Source organism: Falco rusticolus, chromosome 9 (assembly GCF_015220075.1).
Source record: "Falco rusticolus isolate bFalRus1 chromosome 9, bFalRus1.pri, whole genome shotgun sequence".
Classification (NCBI taxonomy): domain Eukaryota; kingdom Metazoa; phylum Chordata; class Aves; order Falconiformes; family Falconidae; genus Falco; species Falco rusticolus.
In genome coordinates, this window is record NC_051195.1 from 23,805,267 (window position 1) to 23,825,556 (window position 20,290).

Here is a 20,290-nt window from a genome sequence, read left to right on the forward strand (position 1 = left end):
TATCTTCATTTGTGGGTTTCCTCCTAAGCCCCAAGATAGTCATCTGACTCCAAGCCAGGCCTGCATGGCTTAGGCACACTGTACTCCCAGTACTATTGTGGAGCACCAGTGAAGTGCTGCCTGGAAAACTGTGATAACGAGCCTATTCCCCCAGTCGTGGACAGATCACTAGTTCTACCTGGGGGCAGACAGGCAGCATCTATCCCCAAACCCTATTTGTGAATTCTTCCTCCACATCAGAAATAACATGAGCCTCTTACAAGTGAGAGGTGATGCCAGTCCGTGGGCTTCTTGCCCAACAGGAAATTCATTAGTCACTGATTACATGTTTCCAGCTGCAGTGCTCGGCACATCCTGGGAACTGTGCGTTAGGACATGGGTCCCACACCAGGGAGCTTCCCCCCCCCACGCCATAAGCCTGCTACAGCAGGAATGAACCTCACAGATACTGGCGTCATTTGCAAAAAGTAAAAAATGAAGTAAACCAGGAGCTATGTGTGTCACATTTTCATTGCAAGTGACAAAGGGAGATCACCTGCTGTGGCAGGCAGAGCTCCCCTCTCTGATTTTTCACCAGCTTATGAAGGCAATTGGCTCCACAAAGGTTAAGCAAAGGGAGAAAAGCCCCAGAACCCAGCAGCAGCCACTGAAGGAGCTCAGTGCTGCTGTTCCAGCACCCCCTGTAGCTCTGCCAATTACTACTTGGGCGATGACAACACATCTCCAAGCTAGTGGCAGAGAAGCCTATTAAAGACCATTACTTGAAAATAAGTCACCAGAATGAGCTTCTAACAGCACTGCTACGTGGGCAGCTAGTGTGGAGTGACTGTCATCCTCGTGGGCTGCATTCAAACTGCTGCCCACCTGTAGGTAGCAGCCAGAAAGTAATTACTAGTAATTAATAATCCATAGGTTTGGTGTCCCTCCATTCATTTGAGGAGTCCCAAGTGCCTGGCAGGACTTAACTAAACCTCACAGCTGTATGGAATGTAAATACTGTGTTCTCATGATTATTTTGCAGCTGGGAAATCGAAGGCACATAGAAGTCATGGTAGCATTACAAGGAATCACTCAAAATTTGAGGGTAAACAGACCTTCTGAGCTTTAACAAACCTATCAGCTTAAGAGTGATTACCTTGAAAGGGATGCACAGACTAAGGAACCCAAATAGTCCTCATTTCGGAGGCTAGTGTTTAAAATCCCAGCTGCTGTGCCTTGTTCAAAGTCATGCAGTAAATCAGCAGTGAACACCTGAAAGAACCCAGAAGTCCTGGCTTCCAAAATGACCAGCAGCTCTTATTTTGTGAAATTTTTGGCTGCACAGCAGCCTTTTTACTTTCAATTTTGTAGAACGAAGAAGAAAAATAGGCTTTCAGTTTTTTGTACAACAGTCTGCTTCTAGTTCCCTTCCCCAGAAAAGGGCTTTGCATGTGCAAACCACAGGGCAGTACTGCTAAAGCATTGCTTTTTTCTAAGTAACGTCCCATGAGTACAAAAGGGTGATGGTGACAGCAAAATCCAGCCTACACTCTCACCCCTTCGCAGGTAATTTTCAGTGACAAGAATGAGATCACTTTCTAAAGCTTTAAAGTAAACAAGAGCAGTTCTCTCTGAGGGAAAAGTTATCTTTTTTTTTTCTTAGTTGAGGTTTTTGGTAAACCAAGCCTCTGAGAATTTCCTGTGACAGTATGCGTGGCAATGCTAAACGGAATGGATTGGCTGAAAGCAGCAACTAAGCAGACCATCTGAAAGAAGCATCTCACCTTCCTCTCTGCACATATTGGGGCTTTTAATGTTTACTTGCTGGCATTGGTAACAGCCCCACTTTTGATCCATGAGGCCAAGGGGAAGAGCTTGAAGTTCCATTTCGCAGAGACTACTGACAACCTGCCCCACCAGCTGCTGTGGTTTCTGAGAGACACTTCAAGATAGCCAGACATTATTATTTCCCAAGCTCTAATCTCCATGGCAGTCCCCTGCAAGCTCAGAACGACACCAACACAGTGATGGGGATGTCCTCAAGACAACCTGTCTTCAGCAATACATAGCTCACCAGGCCATGTGGCCACTCTGATATGTTCCCTGTTTCTGGACGAGTAGTGTCCCTGCCACACAGCTGTCAGTCCTTGTCTTGGGCCAAAAGAGTGTCTGCTGGTCTTCTAAGCCTCAAACTTCTGGGGGAAGAAGCAAAGAATGGCAGCCTGGCTCTAAGGGATCCATCACTGCAGCAGTTGCACAAATACCTATAAAGGCTTCACCTTTATACATTACTGCAAGGAAGAAAGATCAGCAATCCACCGCAGAACCACTAGCCCTTTTTCATTTCTTCACTCTTCCGCTGATGCTGTATGAGAGCTCAGCAAAAAGCCATCCTACAAATAGCAGCCTATCTGCTAATGATGGGGTAGAGCTAAGTGTATTTATTCCTTGTTGTCCCATCCTGGTGGAACAGAAGCTCCTGCTAGAGATGACCTGCAGACATCAAGTGAGTGGGGTCCTACGACACTTTACTGAGATACTTGCCAATCTAACAACCAATTTCAGTGGTGGTGCTGTGACATGATCTTGAGTAGAGACCAAGGGGAAAAGCTGCCTGCAGATCCAAGCCAAGCACCATGGGCACAGCTCCCAGGCAAAAAGGCATCAGGGCTTGTGCTTGGCTGTTCCAAAAAGTGCCTGTGATTTTCACAGCCAGTCCTATTAACACAGTCCTGCCTAATACTGATGGGTCATCCATCCCGAGATCCTTTTCTTGATCCACAGAACTCCGTGGAAGGCATTAGCCATGGCAGGGGAGCTCTCAGGAGTCTCAGCCAGCTCTGCAGGGAGGCCATAACTCAGGGCATGCTAGAGTGTGAGAAGAACAGGGGAAGGAGGCTGGTCACCAGCCCATTGCTCCCAGAGGGCAGGACTGCAGGGCACCAGTCTGTCTCATCACGGGGAGGTGCAGGGAAACAAGGACTGAGACAGATATCAAGGAGAGGAAGAAACCACAGAAGGGAATGGAAGGGAACGTGTAGGGCAGGAGTCCAAGGGAGGCACAGGTAAGGAAAAGAGCAGGCGGTTTGAGAAAGAGAATAGGATCATGACGAAGGAAGAAATAAAGATGGAGGATGGACAGCAGCCCTGCCCCCCAGAGCAAAGGGCAACAGAAATCCCCTTGCATCAATCAGCCCTGTATTCTTGCACACATGCTTCAGCCTGAATTTGCACTGCAAGGCTCACAAACACTTTGGAATGGGCCTCACCACATGAAGACACAAAAAACATATGAACAGTGCCATTTTTAACTTTACTTCATGATGGGAGTGGGGGAGAAGTCACGATTTGAAAACATGGGGTAGCAATACCGCCTTTGCTGTATGGTTTGCAGACCCAAAAAGAAGAGGGCTGTGTTGTGGGGGAAGATGCTGAACAGCTCTGAAAAAGTCTAACAGACTTTTGCTTCTTTGTGACATAACCAGACACATTGGTGAACATACCAAAACCATTAACATATTTTGTTTTCCACCAAAACTATCACAGATAAAATTTTCCTACAAGTATTTTTCAGATTTTTTGCGAGAGAAAGCTCAGTACTCACTACAGAAAACCACAGTACTCATTTTCAAATTATGAACAAAATTACAATTTTCAGAAGTTTTAAAGAATGTTTTAATGCCAAAAAAAAATTCTCCTTTGTCATCTTTCCCCTATCCCAAAGCTTTGTGAAAAAAATTTTTCTCCCTGTACTGTGGATATTCTTATCTCTATAATTAGTACTTTCATTATGCAGAAAAAAAAGTGTTTTGCTATAACTTCTCCCAATGGCTACAAAAAGCAAACATATGCCCAAGTGAAGCAATAAAAATGGAAAATGAAAACTGTTTGGTTTCTCTTTCAATGGAGGTAAACTGTGAAACAGAAATTTGGAAAATGTAACTTCAGTGAGTTATCTTGTTCCAGTGGGAAACAACCTCTATCTCTTGCAATCCCTGAAAATGTAAAGATAATAATTTGACTGATTCTGGGAAATTCAGAGATAGGAATTTTCTGAGTTATGAATCTAAATGCCACTCTCAAAACAGTGTTAAATTGTGTTCCTTTGCTTTTCCTGAACAACCAAGACAGCTATGAAATTACCTTCAAGCAAACGATACAAGGCAAACTATAAAACCCAAAGAACCCTTCCCCCTGCTCCCCCAAATCTCTCAAAACCCCACACAGGAAAGCAATCCCTCTCCAAGATCACCGCATAGGCACTGGCCTCTGGATGGCACAGTCTGGAAGAACACCATGCACTGAGGCATGTTGGGCTGTACTTTCATGTCTACCTACCCAACAGTAAACCAAAACCCACTGACTGTGCAGAAGTGTCCTTGTCCCTGCTGGGGATGAGTGGAGCAGAGCTGTGGGCTTGCTCCTGGGGCTGCATGAACGATTTCCCCATTCTTCAGCCAGAAAGTAAGTGTGTGCACGTGTGCATATACTCCTATATACTTAATGTGTACGTTCATGTATATTTATACACTTATCCCCCACCAAAAGCATAAGGAGCCAATTCTCCACTGAGAGACTGCTACTAGAAAAGTCAACCAAACAATAAATAATAACCTTGATCTTTCCTGTGCTAGCTTTCTTCATGAAATACAGGCCTGTGATGTCTTTTTTTTTTTCTTTTTCCGAACAGCACAAGGATGTCTAGTCATTTTTTGTTTCACTTTCAGTATTCTTCAGCTTTAGTTAATTTCACAGGCCAGGGAACAGAGATGATCCTATTCTTCCACAGAATCTAGCTCAATAGGATTCTTTCCACCCTATTTCCCAGATGTACATTTGATTTTTCTAATGTTCTCCCTGATACAATAATCCTTCAGCTCACTCTCTTTTACATTGCCTCTTTTGAGCCCCTTGCCCTCCCTGCAGCAGCGCTGGAAGGCGAGGAACTGAGGATCCCTGTTCAGAGCCAGCCCCCTGCATGTGCCTTGACTGCGCAGGCTAACAGAGGCTCTGTTGTGCTCTGCACTGATAGAAATGTACCAACCGAGGGAGTGAAAGGCAGAGGATAGATTTGTATTATACAACGTTAGCGCTATCAAAATACAGCTGGGCCTAAAGAGCCTATTCAGAAGCTCTAGATCGTGCTTAAAAAGTAAATAAGGTGTCTTGAGCACAGCTGCCTCGAAAATGCAGCTTAGTGCAACAGTTAAGACCACCTTACAAAGTAGCATAGGAAGCCGAGTTTGTTCTCTTAGTTTCCTTAGGCACCAAAAGAAAATTGGAAGAGACTGACCTTCAAATACTGAAGCTGCATGCTTGGTTAATAGCTAGACAAATGGCATAATGGTATTTTGCCAAAAGCCAGAGGGATGCAACATATTTGCCCAGGTGATTCAAGTTCGGGCTACTTTTAAAATCTGTTATTAGGTGTGAAAGTCACCCAACCAAACAAGCCCAGCACAAGGGCCTCTGCACCGCTCCTACCCTGCAAAAACACTTTATGGCCCCTACTGCTGTAACTCTATAACTCTCTCCTGAGAGTAAAGGTGATGACTCTGGCTGGAGAAGGGCCACAGTGGCGAGAAAGCTGCTGCCATCTCTGCCCAGTCCTTATGTTTCAAAGAGCCATAACCAAAAGCCAAATCTGAAAGTGTAACAGCACTCAATACTTATGATAGAACAGTTGGGGTTGGAAGGGACCTCTGGACACCATCTAGGCCAACCCCCTGCCAAAGCAGGTTCACCTACAGCAGGTTGCACAGCACCAAGTCTCAGCAGGTTTTGAATGTCTTCAGGGAAGAAGACTCCACAGCCTCTCTGGGCAGCCTGTGACAGGGCTCTGTCACCCTCAAAGTGAAGACGTTCTTCCCCATATTCAGAAGGAGCTTCCCGTGTTGCAGTTTGTGCCCGCTGCCCCTTGTCCTGTCGCTGGGCACCACTGAAAAGAGCCTGGCCCCGTCCTCTTGGCACCTGCCCTCAAGATATTTGTAGACATTGACAGGTCCCCTCTCAGTCTTCTCCAGGCTGAGCAGGCCCAGCTCTCCCAGCCTTTCGTCACAAGGGAGATGCCCCGGTCCCCTCACTGCCTTTGCAGCCCTGCGCTGGGCCCTCCCCAGCAGTTCCCTGTCCCTCTTGGACTGGGGAGCCCAGCGCTGGACACAGCACTCCAGCTGCAGCCTCCCCAGCGCAGAGCAGAGGGGCAGGATCACCTCCCTCGACCTGCTGGCCATGCTCCTCCTAATGCACCCCAGGGTCCTTCTGGCTGCCTTGGCCACCAGGGCACACTGCTGGCTCGTGGGCAACTTGCTGTCCACCAGCACTCCCACGTCCTTCTCTGCAGAGCTGCCTCCCAGCAGGCCAGCCCCAGCCCGTACCGGTGCATGGGGTTGTTCCTCCCCAGGTGCAGACCCTACACTTGCCTTTGCTGGACTTCATCAGGTTCCTCTCTGCCCGGCTCTCCAGCCTGTCCCGGTCTCACTGAACGGCAGCGCAGCCTCCTGGTGTATCAGCCACTCCTCCCAGCTCTGTGTCACCTGCAAACGCTCTGAGGGTAGCTCTGTCCCTTCATCCTGGTCACTGATGAGTAAGTTGAACAGGACTGGGCCCAGTACTGACCCCTGGGGAACACCGCTAGCTACGGGCCTCCAGCTACGCTCTGTGCTGCTGGTCACAACCCTCTGAGCTGTGACAATCAGCCAGTTCTTAGTCCACCTCACTTGTCTCCTCATCTAACCCACACTTCCTCAGTTTACGTGTAAGGGTGTTATGGGAGACAGTGTCAAAAGCCTTGCTGAGGTCAAGATAGACAACATCCACTGCTGTCCCCTCATCTACCCAGCCAGTCATTCCATCCTAGAAGGTTATCAGGTTGGTCAGGCCTTTTCTCTTTGGTAAATCCATGTTGACTGGTCCTGATAACCTTCTTCCCCTCCATATGCTTAGAGATGACCTCCAGGATGAGCTGTTCCATCACCTTTCCAGGGATGGAGATGAGGCTGACCAGCCTGTAGTTTCCTGGGTCCTCCTTCTTGCCCTTTCTGAAGGCTGGAGTGACACTGGCTTTCCTCCAGTCCTCAGGTACCTCTCCTGTTCTCCACGCCCTTTCAAAGATGATGGAGAGTGGCTTGGCAATAACACCTGCCGGCTCCCTCAGCACTCAGGGGTGCATCCCATCGGGCCCCATGGATTTGTGGGTGTCGGGTTTGCTCAAGTGATCTCTAACATGATCCTCCTCGACCAAGGGAAAGCCTGCCTTTATGGATTTATCCCCCCCGAAAAACAAGATAGGGACAACCATAACAGTGCCAGGCTCTCATGGGCAAATTGAGAGGCCTCTGAACTAAGCATTACAAGTGGCCAAGGGGCAGCACACAGACATGTCTGTGGCTCTGAAAGGCACAGACCCCCTGCTTCCTCCCCAGAGAAATCTACTCCTGACCTATGTTTGGCCAATAGACTTTAACAAGGCAGGAGATACTTTCTACTTACGTATAGGATATGACTGAGAAATATGTCCGTGCACAGAATTCTACAGAAACTTTGTTCTTCATTGACTTTGCTATGATTTTTTTCTTCATCATCAGTTCATGATTTCTCTCACTAATCACTTAACACTATCAGTAAGTCTGAGAAGCTTTTTTATGAATTTGGGTAGGAAGGATAATTACTGTTGTAGAACAACTACTGCATAGTAAATTCAAAACAAGCAGTCCCCAGAACCCACAAAGAACCTATCCTTTAACTTCAACACATGTGCCTATTAAAAAAAGGCTAAGAACTTATATGGCAGCAAATGGTCTCATATGTTACTGTGGCTGGCCAGCTTCTCCCTCAGCCTGCTCAAATCATCACAGGGGAGACATTGCTGTTGACCTCTTGGGGCAATACTTTTAAACAGATGCCACAGCAAACAGTTTACCTCATTTTGAAATCTCTGGTTCTCATGACAAATTTTTAGCCTTAAGTTACTGTGAAAAGAGACAAGCTAACCCCCCCCCCCCCAAAAAAAAAAAATAAATTAAAAAAAGAGAGATGGAGGAAAAAAAAAGGTGGTTGGGAGAGAAGAGCATTGCTGCTCCTAACAGAGAAGTGACATGCCAGTGTGTTTGTGACACCTTACCTTATCCCCTGGCTGTGGTCTCATAAGAGAGACTTGATCATAGCCTCGTCGAACCAAAGCCCACAGTGCATCAAGTTTGCCCTAGAATTAAAAGAAAAACCCAAACAAACAAATTAAAAAAAAAAAAAACATTCACCACTCAACAACAAGACATGACCCAGAAAGATCCAGCCTTTCTGTATTAAACGGCCTGCACAAACATTGCTCCTGTGTCCTTGCGTTCTGTATACTGTTTAGTGGGACAGCCAGAAGACAGACCTCAACGGGGTAACATGTACCTGATATGGAAAAGGGTAAATTCAGCCTGCTCAAAACTCAGAGGATGACTGTAGTTTAATGTGAACAACTCCCCTGAGAGGCACAATTACACAGGTGTTACATTAACAAAAGCGCTGTACTGATGGGAGGCAAGCTGGAGCGTGGATAAACAGCCACAAGACCACCTACCTAGGCAGGCTTTAAAATTCACAGGCACTTCCCAGACAGTAAATTTAAGCACTGTTAAACTGATCTGCGAGCATGGGGGACGACGACGACAATGATCTCATCCCCCAAAGCACTGGTTTGGGACATGGCCACACATTTCTGGGTTGAGCGCAGTGTGCTGCTCACTTGGCCTGCACTAGCCCTCCAGCTTCCTTCTCTGTAAGCGGAGAGAAGGGCTCTGCCCTGCCTCAAGGATGCTGTGAGGATACATACATTAAAAGACAGGAAGACACCAGATAGTATAATGACATAGGAGAAATGGGGATGCAAGTGTGGAGAGACTGAGCGACTTGCCCAAAATCAAACACTATGTCTTGTGGCTAAACTAGAGGGGAACAGAGCTGAATGCCAACCCAGGGCCTTAGCCACAGCGCAGTCAAAGCAAACACGGCACCTTTTATCTGATCTTCTCTGTGTGCTGCCTTCAGATGGCATGGACCAGCAGCTGCCCTCCCCAAGAGTTGAGGTATCTGCTGTTCCAAACCAGGCTGCACGAAAGGACCTGAAAAGGCGGCGTGAGCTGAGAGAGGGAAGATGACCTCATGACCTCGTATTCTCATGACCTCAACACCCTCCACTCTTCCTCAAAAAACTATGGCCACACAGTGCCAGGTGAAATGCACATTCCAAGGAATGGGCAAAGCTGAGGGTTACTGGCCATTTTTCTAAACAGGCTCTCCCAGCTCCACCATAAGAAAGGCGGTGCTAAGGAAGTGGGATGTAGTAACACGCACAACATACGAGACCCGGTGAAACAGAGGGGTAGAGACATTACCTTGATTGGAGTGTACCATTTCCGCTGGGAAGGTGGTTTTCTCACATGGGGCTTTTTTGGCTTGGGTTCCCATGGCTCATACTCCTGTTCAGGCAACTTAATAATAGCATTTTTAGGCTTCTCCAATTTTGCTCCTTCCTCTGTTGACCCCTTGTCTCCCCATCGCACCTGAAGCCAGGAGAGCACACTGTAAGTAGAGGCACTTCAGCAGTCCCCACCAGCAGGTGGTTTTCACAGGCTTTAATCTAGTTCCCATCAGATGACCCAAAGCCATGAGATATGAAGCCAAATTGATGAAGGCACCAAACTCTCACTAATCAAAAATACACATTTAAGAGTCAAATAGTCTCACTCAAAAGCTACTTGAACTACTAGGCTTTGCACCTTCCAGTAACCTAAGACGTTGTTATTCACAGCATTCACATTTGGATGCTGGAATTCACAGCATCCAGGGCAAATTAAGCCATTTTCAAGTGAAATGTGAGGCACTCTGCCCAGCTCTGCGAGGACACAGGTGCAATACACATCCCGTAGTTTCATACAAAAGGCAGGTGGCAGCACCAGATGAAGGCAGGCAGTCTTTACAGCTAGCCCTAACAGCTCCTGCTGTTCAGTTCAGAAGTAAAAAAAGCACCAGTAGAGAAGCACGTGAATGGTGTAAGAGCATCAGTGCTCAAACTTGTGCAGCTACTACTAAAAACAGCTCTTCCAAAGACAACCTTGCATAGTCACAAGAGAGGTCAGAAACTTCATCTTCCCACACTACCCTACTTATTTCAAGCTGAAATTCTGATTTTGTTGTCTGACTTACCTCAAACAGAAATATGACTCTGCATTCAAGGATATATGATCCGTAAGGTTACTCAGCACCAAGGATAAAATTCTCCCAAGGAAAATGGTTAAGGATATTAAGATGAAATACTTCAACTGAAGACTTGCAGGTACCTGCTGAGACACCACTGCTTTCCTTCTGTTATCCCTAGTTTGGTCCAAATCCTCAGCTGGCTTACATTAGCCCCTTTCCCTCAGCTATCAATTAAATCTAGTGGGAGTTGCTGGTGTGACATCCCTAAAAGTCATCATCAGGCCCTTGGCTGACTCCCTGAATGTACATACCACAGGACAGCACAAGGCAAATTTCTTTCACACACATCAAGACTGGCTTGTGCATGAGTCTCAGGGCAGGATTTGCATCATTGGCCAGCTTCAACACAGATGTGGTTTTGTGCATTTGGAAAAAGGGGGGTGGGGGTGGGGCACGGGACATAATTGCTGTTTTAAATTCCCCAAACCAACTGCATCCAGCCAGCCAGGCACAGTGTAGATGGTACCCTCAAATATTCAACACCAGTGTAACTCTGCCTGAGACAAGAAAACTGGACCAGACTGCACTGAAGAGTTTGATTCAGTAAATTAAAACTTCTTTCAGTGCTTATTCCATCTCTTAACCTGCAAATTTTGGTGGCTCATAATTCTAGATTCGATTTATTATTCACGTGAATGATGGCAGCTTGATGTCTGTTACTTGGACAGCAGGTGCAATCGGGTGGTCAAGCCCTAATTAAGTCTCAGTCTCTAGTCCAACAAGGCAGCTTTTTTAAAAAACACGTAAAAATATATTGTTACAATTTATAATTAAATGTGCTGATTTTTACACTAAAGAATAAGCCGAATACCTCCATCCTCTTAATCCCACCAACACCTCGACCTCCATAATAAGACGCATCCACAGTTGGCCACTTTTTCTTTGGCAATCCATCTTCATCATCCGATTCCTATGGAAAAGACAGGAAGATATTACTGCTGTTCTCACAAACAGCATAAACTACAGAAAACAAATTAACATCCTATGATCCAATCCTTTGATATCTAGCTTTGTATGTTACACTTATTTGATGACAAAAAAACAGAAGGCTCTTGTCTCTGCAGCTGCAATTTTAACTAGGGAGGCCAAAGAGGATTGCCTATTCCTCACTCCAGGCAGCTTTTATTTAGTCAAATATGCATTGAGCTTCAAAATCACAACTGACTTGTAAGGGAAGGCAAAGTTTAGCTGAATCGTACATTATACTGGCTTGCCTCTATTCTATGCAGAAAATGCAGCAATCAGCCCCAAAAAATTATTATTAATTGTACTTTTAGAACTTGATGTCACCTAACAGGGAAAAAGGCTATCACTATGAGTTTTCTAACATGTGTATCAGTCCCTCTACTCATGGCAGCTGTAACCAGTAACATTGCTTGATTCTTTGTAGAGCCTGGCTCAAGCTGTACAATTTGGAACCAGGACTCAGACCGGAGCATCTCCAAATTGTCAGGAAGCTCAGATCCACAGGTTTTGATCTGCAATTATAAAGACTACCGATTATTTTTCTCAAATGTGGGGGAGTCTGAATAAGGGATTTACTTCAGGCGCTTTGTTCTGTTCTTGCCTAACTGAGAGCTGGCAAGTGTTTCTGGTTCAACAACCCTGGAAACACATCTCCAGCTCTATCATCGTGAGCCAACAGAAGTCACTGGGGTTTCTCAGGCTCCCTATCATCACACTGAGTGGAGGCAGCTGAAAGTCACATCATGACACTCTCCAAGTACACACATAATTGAGGAAAGGGCCCAACAAGCCTCGTACAATACCATCCTCATTCCTCACACTTTTTAATAAGGAGAAAGAACTACACCTCATGCTGATAGGCAGATGTGCATGCTGCTCTTGAACTGGCCATGCACAGTGCCCTCTACTAATATTCAACAGTACAAGTATGCTCCTAGAAACATTGCCTGGGCTTAGTTTTTACTGAAAAAGAAAATAATCAAATGAAATCCAAATACTGGAGAAGGACACAAATTATTGTCAGATTTCTAGGTGACCTTTTCCTCAAAATTGTCCTACATGTTTCTACTGGAACGTAAAAGGAATTGAAAGTCCAAAAGCCAGTAACTGCTTTTAAAAAACATGCCTTAAATTTTGTTTGTTCATATTTAACTCTTAGATTATACCCTGGAGAAAGGTATTTCCATCAGTTATTTCAGTAACATCTGATCTCTCAGCTATGGCTCATGGGTCAGTTCCTCCAACAAATTCTTCAGTATGGGCAGGCAAGACCAGAGCTGACAACCCCAGTAAGGAGGTTGGGTTTGGGGATTTTTTGTTTGTTTGGGTTGGTTTGGGTCTGGGTTTTTTTTTGTTGTTTTTTTATCCTGTCAGGGAAATAAACATACAAGGAAGGCATTGTGGTTTGTGTTGGGTTTTGTTGTTGTTTTGGTTTAGTGGTTTTTCTGGCGGGTTGTTTTGAAAAGCCTAACAAATACACAATTTTTATCCCATTTTGTGCCACATCTGAAACCCAGTTAACAACTACAGCAGTTTTAACGAATTTATATTTTATTTCATTGTCAACTCGAGTGCTACATAAAATAACCAGCCTCTTCCATACAATGTAACACAGATTTCAAGCGTTCAGGTCTAACAACCCTTATTGCTGGCAAGCCTGGCAGTAGCAGGACACAGTTAATAGTGATGGCTGATACTTTTCCAGCTGGTAAAGGTTTTATACCAAATATCCCCTACAACGAACACAGAAAGCAACATCAACAGCTACCACATACATTTTGAAAAGCAATGGAAATCTAACGCTTGTGGTTTAGAATAAATTTTAGATAACTATATTCAGTTTAATGGACGTAATACCAGATTGCATCAGGTAAAGAGCAGGTCACCATACCTAGGGAGGCTAGTGGTAAGCATAATGAAACAGCAATCCATACTGGATAAAGACAAGGTCAAGTAAAGGGGTGGGTAACATCTGTGTTCAGTGTTATTCCTGGAGGCTCACGTCAGCTCACAGTCTCTTTGATTCCATTTAAAAATCTCTGCTGATCAGAATAATCGCAAAGCACCTGGAAACCCTGCTGCAGGATTGTGATGCTCTCTGAAAGCTCTTTCTAACACAGCATGGCTGCAATTGCATGCTTCATGACGATACTAATCACCCTAAAAGCAGCATGATTTCTGGTGTGTATTCTGAAGTTAAATTGTGACAGTGCTGCTGCCCAGGACAAGCAACAGGATCACATACACAGTAATGGTGGCCTCTGGCAACCTCAAAACAGCAGCTGTGGTTGCCTCCTTGTATTCATGCCAAGCTACAGCAAATCAGCAGCAAACTGTAAGCGTCTCTTGTGGGTTAGGCAAGTATTTTTCCATCATTTAACTGCCTATGCCTAGGAAAGAAATAAAGGGAGGCATGAGTTTTCTCTGGAGGTACTTTTATTTATTACTATTATTTTTATTAAACAAGTACAGTGAAACTAAGCTGAGTTCAGGGCTACTGTCCAAAAAGAACTAAATACAACCCTGCCTCAAACAGCTCACAACCTAAATGGATGAAGGCTAAATGTCCTTCCAAAGGTCACTCTGCAGCAAAGCCACAGCCAGGGCAGGCTCTCGTCTCCCTCTCCTGTAGCAAAACCACAACAACGTGGCTTTGCTGTCCTGTCCTCCAGCTGCCCGATTTTGTTTCTTACTAATAATCTGGGCTAAACTGCTGAGAGCAATGGCAGCTTTACTGGAAGAGGGACAGGTTTCATCACAGCTTGAGAAGCAAAGATTTGCTTACACACCTGTTTGATGTGCAGCAGAAGCAAAAATGAACAACACAGGAACTGTTGTCCGTGGACTTTGAGTTATTTGACTTTTCTCTGTGGATGGAAATAATCTTGCTGTATGTATATAAAGAGGCCAGAAAGCAGAAATAACTGTCCTAACGCAAGAGCCTTCCTCTCACAGCCTTCAAGGTGTCATTAAGACACCTACAGGGCTGACATTCCTGGGCAGCACAACACACTACAGTGGCTGCAGCAGCTCAGAAACAGCACACTTACAGGCTCCGGAGGTGGCGGTGGCGGTGGCTCCTTGATCACCTGCAATATATAAACAATGGGAGAAATCTGAGATAATGGTAGGTTCATCCATCTCAGTGCTATGTCCTTTCTGCTTTCTTGCTGATACCACAGACGGGTTGCTGGGCTCCATTCCCCTACATTCAATCCTTGTTAGCCCCATTACATTTCAGCAGGCATAAAATAAATGTGGACGAGAAGCTAAATCCCTAACATTGAACTATCTGATTAGTCAAGAAGTGCCCTATTAACTCATAATACAGCTCCATGATGGTAGCTCTGCCTAAAAAATGTCATACACCAAGCTAGTGCAAAATATTCACTCCGCATCTGCAGCTCCTCTGAATAAAAGAGAAAGCCTAACTCTTGTCCCTAAAAAAGACTGTTAACAGCTTATGCACACATTCGTAAATCAGTTCCACTACACTTTTCCCGCAGCAGGTTTAAAATCTTTTTCTAAGAAGGTCTCGATCCCTACAGAAATTTGGGCCATGTCCATGAGCTCACCTAAACTTCTCATTCAGGGTCGAAATCATGTAGGCTTTGCAACACTCCAAAACTCAGACCAGAGCGGCTTCAACACATGCCTTCAGCAATTTGTTGAATCAGGGCCTTACAAACCTGCCAGCATTTTTCTTAAAGTTAACCACCCACTCCAACACTGTAACCGTGCTTCTGCAGAGAAGAGATGAAACCAAGTCAAAAGAACAAAACCCTGTACTTACCACTGTGCAGCAAAGGGGCCAGAACCACCACAGAAGAGCCAGAGCCAGCAACAGAAAGAGGATCAGGAGAGCAATGAAAAGGATGGTTCCAGTCAGCTGCAAACAAGATGATTGCTTCTGAGTGACCTGTGCGTGTCACGAACAAGGCAGGAGCCCTGACATCACACATTTAGACTGGGCAAAGTGAGCCAGGTTTCCCTCAGTACAAGGTCTCAGGTAGGTTGTGCAGTCACTCACTGTTATCATTAGGGTCACATCAGCACTTGGTGTGACACATCTGTATTTGAAGTCACAACTCCAGGAAGCACCTCCTGTTTGTGGTGTGTATATATAAAATATATAAATGTATTGTGTTCATAGCGCACTAGATTCAAGGGTGTTGAACTTGAATACCAGCCATTCCCAAATCTGTGCTGTCAGGTCCCTTCATACTGTCAAAGGGGCATTGCAAACTACATGACAACAGACTCTCAGGTGTGAAGAGTAACCTTTCATCACTAGAGATACAGAACATGCAAATGCTGATACTCAAAGAATGGGAATACTGCAGCTAAGAGCTTACGGGTAACTCTGCATATCAACAACAAAGAACACAGCACAACTTACTCGCCCAGGCGCATCAGCTCCCCAGCCTGCCCATATGGCCTCTTGCCTCAAACTGCGCACACAACCCCAGCCGGAATGATTAAGCAAACTAGTACTTAATGCTGCTGGTTCTTGGTATGCTTCCTAGGACTGGTTTGACTATTTTTAATGTGATGCTGTAATCACGATCTTAAGCATTTCTGATTCTTATATTCCATCTATTTCTCTGCAGAGAACAGTGGGACTCTTGGGCTGGATAGCTAAGGGTTTACATTAAAAATCAAAGTTAAATTTTCTTTAAAGTGACTATAATCCAAAAAAATTTCAAGTGTTAGAAATTAGCTTTTGAGAGCAGCCAGGCAACCAAAGATAATCACGGTTTTGATTTTCCTGGGTACATCTTGAGGGATTCTTTGCTTTCAGACCATTTCATGTCAGCGCGTTCAGAAGAGATATTAACTCAGCGTATGCTCTGATGACTACAGGAAAGCAGGTCTTTATATGCTTCTTGGCCCCTGCAGAACATACAGAGCACATGGCTTTTTGGAAATTAAAGGATTTGTGGCAAATGGGCAGCGGCATGCTGGGACATGCTCTTTCCTTGGACTGCACTGGGCTCTGGGATGAGCATCTCTGGTGCTTCAAATATTTCTTTCATACTGGGAAAAGATACCTCTTCAATGATACATTATCAGAGTTTGAGAAAAGGTTAAATTCACCAGCAACAGGAGTACAAGAGAACAGGCAAAATGTGGCAGCAAAGTAGAGGAGAGCCTGGGACTAGAAAGATGTGAAAAGAGCTTGAAGAGAGGTCTGTGAATCAGGCTGAGGAAATAGGGGCTGGTTAGAGAGGAAGCTGCAAGAGATTTATGGAGGATAGGTGGGAGGATAAATGGAAAGAAAGCAAATTCCAAAGAAGATTTATGGAGGATTAAAGTCCATGACATTCACCTTATTAAATCTGAAACTACTTGCTGAATTCACATGACACCAGAAACAGGAGTCCCCTTCACTGTTCCTAGTGGGCTTGTTTACCCCTCACACAATGAAAAAGCTGAGGATGGAAAAGGAAGTACCGGCTGACAAGAGCTTTGCAAAGCCTGGGTGAGATCCCGAGTGGCTAACCTGGGTGGTTGTTTGTCAGGCCAGATCCCAGAGCTATCAGGACCGACATGTTGAAGATGGGACTAACACAACCACAGCTTCTGCTCCATGCTTTTAGGCAGGTAGCCTAGTATCCCATATCTCTGTGTCACAGCATCACCATCCATCCACTGCTCTGTGGCTTCTTGTTATAGATGCCACAAAGTGACCTGTTTTGGGATATGCTATTTAGCTCACCTCATTTAGCTGAAAGCCAAGGTGGCATACTGCAACATGTGCCAAACCCCTGCCCAAAGGAGTCCTGTTAGAAAACAGTTCAGTGCTGCAGCCCCCTTCTCAGGCCCTCCTATAGCCCCCTGCAGCACGAACGCATCTGGAAAGCAGACACTTGAGAGACATGAATTCCCAGTGAAGTCAGTTTGCTGAGAAAAGGACGAGTAAAAGTCAAGCATAACTTTACGGGGTATTGCTGCACTCTTTAAAAACAAATCCAAGCACAGTAGAAACACAGTGCAGGAGCCACAGATGCACATACCACTCCTGTTGTTACTCCAAATACACATTACCTCCTTGTTTTGTAGCCTTTGTTCCCAAGCTCGCTTTTCCCATGCTAAGAGTTCATATAAATTGCTGAGACATTTGCCAGCCGCAGCTCAGGAGCTGCTGGCAGCAAGAAGCTAAAGAGTCTTCTTTTAACGATTAAATATACAAAGCATCATAGTGAAGCTGGACTTCGAAAAGGAAATAGCAGACTTCATGCAGCTGAACAGATACAAGCACAGGGCTCACACAGAGGCTTTAGGAGTAAAGTAGAGAAGATACTTACTGTACAGAAAGGACAGAAGGGCCAGCTGGGGAGGAGAGCTGAGCAGGCCAGCTGACTGCCACCCACAGAAAAGGAAACGGGAGAGGAAAGGAAACGGAGGGAGTCTCTAAAATGAGAAGAGTGAAATGCATGAAATTAAGACAAAGTTGGAAACTGAACTGCCAACCTCCCTACTTATGGGATGTAACTGGAGTGAGACAGTCTTTTTGTACCAGCTGAGAATCAGGCTTCCTGCCTCTTTCACATTCAGTCTGCAAGACTGGTCAAAAATTGTCAGATTGACGGGACTGGAGATCAGATTCCTCTCTTTATCTGAAAGCTACCAAGAGGAAAGCTTCCTCCGTCCATGCTCTGGCCTGTAGGGACCCCAGCTAGGGCTAAGACTTCACTCTTCATCAGCAATAAGTTACATATGGGTAACTAAATGCACCAGTTAACACTCGTGTTTCCCTACAGACACAAAAGGTTTTATTGTACCCAAGGTAGAAGAGGGGAATAAAATGTGAAAATACCAGTCTTCAATGTAGAAAATTTGGAGGAAAGTTTTGGAAAAATGAAAGCAATCAGGTGAAGCAGCAAATACATCTCTGCTAAATTCTGAGTCCCTGCACCCTGGACTGTTCCAGCAACCTGGCACGAGGCTTCCCAGCTTCATTGCTGAAAACATCAGAAAATGAGATTGTAAGTTCCAGTCACTGCCTCTGTCTGCATTCCTGCCCTTCTGTTCTGCAGCTGTCAAAAAGGCCAGCAATGATTACAAACCAATATGACAGCATTTGGCATAGGCTATAAAAGTCCTTTTGACACTAATAACAATAAAGCTCAACTTTGATACCAGGTACTTCAGCCAGCTTGGTTTAGTCCCAAGTACAAGGCCACATCTTTAGCTACTGTACCTGCTTGCACCAGCTATGGGTGTTGCCTATTTTAACTCCAAGGCAAGGAAAAAGACTAATTAACTATTAGCTTCTTCATTTTGACTGATTCTAAAATCTGATTTTGATAAAGGATCACTTCTAGCTGCTGGTCCCTCATGCTTTACCTGGTATTTTTGACCAGCTGATGCTTGTACCACAGCAGCACATTCACCCTTGGCTGGACTGAGCAGCAGCCTTTTATCAAGAAGCTCATCCCAGGATCTGAAGCTGCTGTCTCTTTCTGGTCATCTCCCATGACGCCAAAGAAAAGCAACCAGCCCCTATCACTAAAACTATAAAACCACCGTAGCAAGTCATGAACTAATAAAGGTAAATTGTTGTGGTTTAAGAACAAATGCTGTAAGCACCAACCAAAAAATAACCACGTAAATTTAAGAGGACTTTCCATGCTGTGGCCCTTCCAGATCCAAGTCCTGGCAGTTGCACCTTTCACCCCAGATCTCACAACAGATCCAAAGCTCAACAGTATTGCTTCCTGCTGCTCCTTCCCTCATTTTCTCAGGTTCCCTTGCAGTTGGATTCTAGCTTTAAAGTTCTCCCTTTCCTGGAACAGGAATTGCCAGGGTGCCTTTTGTTGTCATTTTTTATTCACTAAATCTATCATAATCTACCCATCATCAATAACAATTAAATCTTAGCTAGCCATGGTTATTTTTCACAGAACAGCTGGGAATCCAGTCAATGACCGTGATGCAGAAGCTGCAGAGAGCTCATGCTCACTCAAGGCGGCTTTGCCTGAAGAGCTACTGCCTCTTTCCAGGATCTCATGGTTTCTCTGTCAAGCCCCATTGCAATGACTTACACACTGTGTGCTGGTGATGCTGACAGAGCTGGAGATGAATGTTAGCCCGCTGTTCATGCTGACTTGTAGGAAAACCACCCTAAAGCACAAAACAGATACATTTATTTTTAGTGTCATCTTTATACCCATTGTTACCTTTATTCTGGCTCTGTTTTAGCCATTGGCTCATGAACACGCATGGATAGCATGTCCTGCTGAGTCAAGGCATTTTCATGGCTTCAGGTGCTTACCTGAATTTGCATCTCTGCTTGCCCACGAGCTACCCTTTTTATGTTGGTTTAATTGAATTGGGGCATATGCTCGTTATTAAAAAAACCTTCATCCCACCTGGGGAAAAGGGCACCAGGACAGCAAGTCATAACAAAGTCTTAGATATTTGCAATACTACCCTATATAGCACAAAAAAATTTAAGAGCTTTTTTTTTTTTTAAACAAGAACAAAAAAACCTTTTACAGCTCAAAGAGACAGAATGTGCTTTCTTTTATATCCAAGCAAATCCAGGATACCTGTACTGAGGTCAAGGATAAAAATACTGAAATGACGGTGAAATTAAAGAAGAATTTGGCCCTAGCCATTCTACAATATCACAGAAAGGGTCTGAGTAAAGAAAAAAAAAAAAAAAACAAACCAAAAAAGCCAACAAAACTTCACCAAACAACTTTTCCTCACCCATGGACAGGAAAGGAGAAGGAGGCATTCCCCCTCAGCCAGCTATGCTGGCTCACACTAGGACAGGATTTGGCACAAAGGGGATGGCTGTAATCCTGCCATACACACAAAAAAGCTTATTTACTTGATACTTTGGGCAAAATCTGAGCCCTTGGCTCAGCAGTGATATTCTCATCTAGAAGTCCACTCTCTCAACACATCCTGGAAAACAATACTTACTGTCCAGCATCTTCTATCACTGGGGCAGGACAAAGTAAGTAAGTATCATGAACAAGGGTTGGCTTTTCATCTGAAAAGAAATGAATATAACTTTCAGAGATTAAAAACAAGAAGTCGTCCCAAGCAGGCCACCCCCTGGAGAAGTGTTGACACCAATAACAGC

At 44.8% G+C, this 20,290-nt stretch overlaps 1 protein-coding gene across 1 annotated transcript in view; it reads right to left on the reverse strand.

The window, feature by feature from the left end:
• ANTXRL (ANTXR like) overlaps nucleotides 1-20,290 on the reverse strand; it is a 64,514-nt gene that overhangs the window by 15,800 nt on the left and 28,424 nt on the right. The window contains exons 11-17 of the mRNA XM_037400737.1: nucleotides 20,128-20,197; nucleotides 19,239-19,317; nucleotides 14,984-15,079; nucleotides 14,241-14,279; nucleotides 11,036-11,134; nucleotides 9,360-9,527; nucleotides 8,099-8,179 (exon numbers count right to left, since the gene is read on the reverse strand). Coding sequence (XP_037256634.1) covers nucleotides 8,099-8,179; nucleotides 9,360-9,527; nucleotides 11,036-11,134; nucleotides 14,241-14,279; nucleotides 14,984-15,079; nucleotides 19,239-19,317; nucleotides 20,128-20,197 — 632 coding nt within the window. The remainder of the gene's footprint in view (nucleotides 1-8,098; nucleotides 8,180-9,359; nucleotides 9,528-11,035; nucleotides 11,135-14,240; nucleotides 14,280-14,983; nucleotides 15,080-19,238; nucleotides 19,318-20,127; nucleotides 20,198-20,290) is intronic.